This window comes from Mus caroli, chromosome 7 (assembly GCF_900094665.2).
Source record: "Mus caroli chromosome 7, CAROLI_EIJ_v1.1, whole genome shotgun sequence".
NCBI lineage: Eukaryota > Metazoa > Chordata > Mammalia > Rodentia > Muridae > Mus > Mus caroli.
The window spans coordinates 67,194,240-67,197,421 of NC_034576.1; the positions used below are offsets into that span (position 1 = coordinate 67,194,240).

A 3,182-nucleotide genomic window follows, 5' to 3' on the forward strand; every position below is an offset into this window, starting at 1 on the left:
CTGTGGGACATTTCCTGGACCAATGACTGACAAAGGCAAAGCCTGGCCCACTATGGGCAGTACAACCCCTTAGGAAATAGTGCTGTGTTGTATGTGAAAGATGGGAAAGCCAGAGAGAACAAGCCTGTAAACTGTTTCTCCATGGTCTTTGATTCAGTTCCTGCCTCCGAGTCCCTCCGTGATAGACTGTAAACTGTAAGATGAAATAAGCCCGTTCCTGTACAAGAGACTTTGGTGATGGTCTTTATTAAAACAACAGGAAACAAACTAAGAGAGGTCTCAGGAATTTTATTATAAAACATAGTGATGACAGAAACTTACAGATTTATACATTAAATTTAAATATATTACAGCTTTAATTTATGAACAGAAATGTCCTGTTTTTTCTTCTTTATCTTCTCGGGTTGTTTTGCATCATTAATTTGCATTTTTACTTGATCTTGTAATTTAGAAAAGAATGCCTGAGATGACTTTAAGGGCTTATCTTTTCGTTCATCCTGCAGTTAAAACAAAACAGAGATGTTATAAAATGTGGTTATGTGAGAAAACCCAAAGTCTATAACAGTATATTATGATTACAACAATGAATAAATGCATAAATATGAAAAGCCACTACAAGAATTCAACCAGCTACCTTAACAAATATTTTCCAGTATTCCAACACCCTTGTATCTTAAGGGGGAAGAAGAGAGAGAAGAAAGCTTGCCGCCAGACCTGTTTTTGTAAAGATCTGAGAGGCTATAAGATGCTGAGACCACCCTTGAGTAGTATGTCTCTAGAGCGCAGAGGCAGCGCTGACACCCTAGTTGAGAAACAGCCCAATGCATACCCTGCATGCCCCCTTGGGCCTCTCCTTACTTACCTTTAACAAGGACACCTTGCCCGTTTTGGTCAACTGTTTGAGCTTCTCTGAAGCTGCTGCTCTGCTGGACTTAGACTGATCTGGGTTGTTCTTTTCAAGCAATTTCCTCCGCTTCTCCTTCTCCTTTATTTTCAAACGCTTCTGATATTTCTTTTTCCTTCGTTCTCGTTTCTTGTCTGTAGCTGTTTTCTCAGCAGCTGTTTTTAGATCTCCAGCTTTATTTTTCTCCTATTAAATAAAACAAACAAACAAACAAACAAACACTAAGCCACCACCATACTAATTGCTATTCTTGATTGTCAACATGACTATACCTGGAATGAACTCTGTCTGCTGAGGGATGAGACACGCACACAATGGCCAGTGGCTGAGTGTCTGTGGCAGTGTGTGAGGTTGCAGAGTGAGCCTTGTTTGGTTCCAACCTCTAGTAACTCTTAAAGCCTACACTATGTTCTTTGCCAGAACTCCAAGTAAGAGTTCAGCCCCAAACTCACAAAGGAAACAGAGCTAAGCTCTCAAGCCCCCAGTACTGGTCCACAGATGCTCTTCAACATGGGTCACAGGATACATCTGACTCAGCCTTCGCTCTAAGTTGTGATGACAGGCCCTGGGTTTGGATTAGTGTGCCCCAGATATCAAGGAAGAAAGGAAGCAGGGAATCCTGTATCCAGTGAACACTAACTTCCTTATTTCTCTTGAGCTGTCAGCTCATCATACTGGCTTATCATTGGCAAAAGATGGCAGAGGTTCTGACACAAGTAGTAGCTATACATTAACAACGCAGGTGACACAGAAAGAGACCCCGATGCTATTCCACCAGAGTAGATATGGGCCTGCCAGGAGCCACTGTCTCTGTAAGGTAAGAATTATGATGTTCTGGAGTCAGAAGATGTCAGCACCCGATGATCCAATGTGTTCCAGTGTCCAAATGGTCTACTGGATTCTAGATTATAACACTGCACTACGCTTATACTGCACTAGCCTTACATTGCAGTTTATTATTATTATGGGCCAGGCGTGGTGGCGCACGCCTTTAATCCCAGCACTCGGAAGGCAGAAGCAGGCGGATTTCCGAGTTCGAGGACAGCCTGGTCTACAGAGTGAGTGCCAGGACAGCCAGGGCTACACAGAGAAACCCTGTCTCGAAAAAAACAAAACAAAAACAAATTTATATATATGCATGCAACTTTGATTGAGACTTGAATATACAGATTGATTTTTGGTATTGTATACTCATTTGGCTCACTATGTAGGTACCCATAGTCACAGAGGATCAATCCCAGGTCCCTGTAGACAGTCCAAGTTACTACATGCTCAAGCCTTATATATAAAATCAATCATTTATATCACCTACATTCAAGCTTCCATACACTTCAAATTGTGTATGGATTTGATCAATTCAGATTCAGCTTTGCTGAATATTTTCAAAGTGCAAATTGGCTGAATCCATCAATGTACAACTCAGGAGTATGGGGGAGGGGGATATACCTAGAAATTACTGAGCTCTAAACCTCAAGGGAAGTCGCATTAAATCAATGCAGGTCTTACTTGTAGGGAGTCACTAAACATCCCCTTACTGGCTTCTTACCTTGATTTCCTCTGGAGCCAGGAGGGCTGCATCACTGACACTCACTGGGGCCACTTCCTCCATGGTTATGGCTGGCAGATTCGATACAACTTTAATTTCAGGTACAGGCTAGAAAAGAGATAAGGACATTTAGTGGGGAGAAGGAAATGGAGCAGGCAAAAATCCACACTATTTTTATAGAGTCGACTTCCTCTGCATAGATGTTAGGGTTGTTGGCTTGGTGTTTGGGGGAGTGGGGACTCCTGACAGTGTGAGGGGGAGTGTCTCTGACTCTTTCACTTGCTCTTATGACACTTTCATCCTATTGGGTTGCCACACCCAGCCTTGATGTGAGGATTTTGCATCTTGTGCTCTGTTGGGTTAAGATCCCTGGGAGGGAGATGTTAGAGGGGGTGGACCTGGGGGAGAGGGAGGTGGGTAGTAAACTGAAAGAAGTAGAGGGAGGAGAATTTAAAAAAAAAAAAAAAATCACACACTGAAAACAAAACACCGCCCTACACCCAAAAAAAACCCCAGAAAACAAAATAAACAAAACATTACCATGCTGACTGGAATGACTATGACAATGGGCGACATCAAAGCCATTCCAGTAGCATTTACACCTACATATCCACATATCTCTGCCTCAGCCAAATACCACTCCATGTTACCTGTGTGGACATTCTCAAGCAATCCCATCCACTTAATAAAACTTGGTGATATGTTATGATGTTGCTTTTTTTTTTTTTTTTT

At 42.2% G+C, this 3,182-nt stretch overlaps 1 protein-coding gene across 1 annotated transcript in view; it reads right to left on the reverse strand.

The window, feature by feature from the left end:
* Positions 1–268: 268 nt before the first annotated feature.
* Positions 269–3,182, reverse strand: part of Mphosph10 (M-phase phosphoprotein 10) — a 15,657-nt gene continuing 12,743 nt past the window's right edge. Inside the window, exons 9-11 of the mRNA XM_021167223.1 lie at positions 2,451–2,558; positions 863–1,090; positions 269–497 (exon numbers count right to left, since the gene is read on the reverse strand). Coding sequence (XP_021022882.1) covers positions 348–497; positions 863–1,090; positions 2,451–2,558 — 486 coding nt within the window. The 3' untranslated portion in view covers positions 269–347. The remainder of the gene's footprint in view (positions 498–862; positions 1,091–2,450; positions 2,559–3,182) is intronic.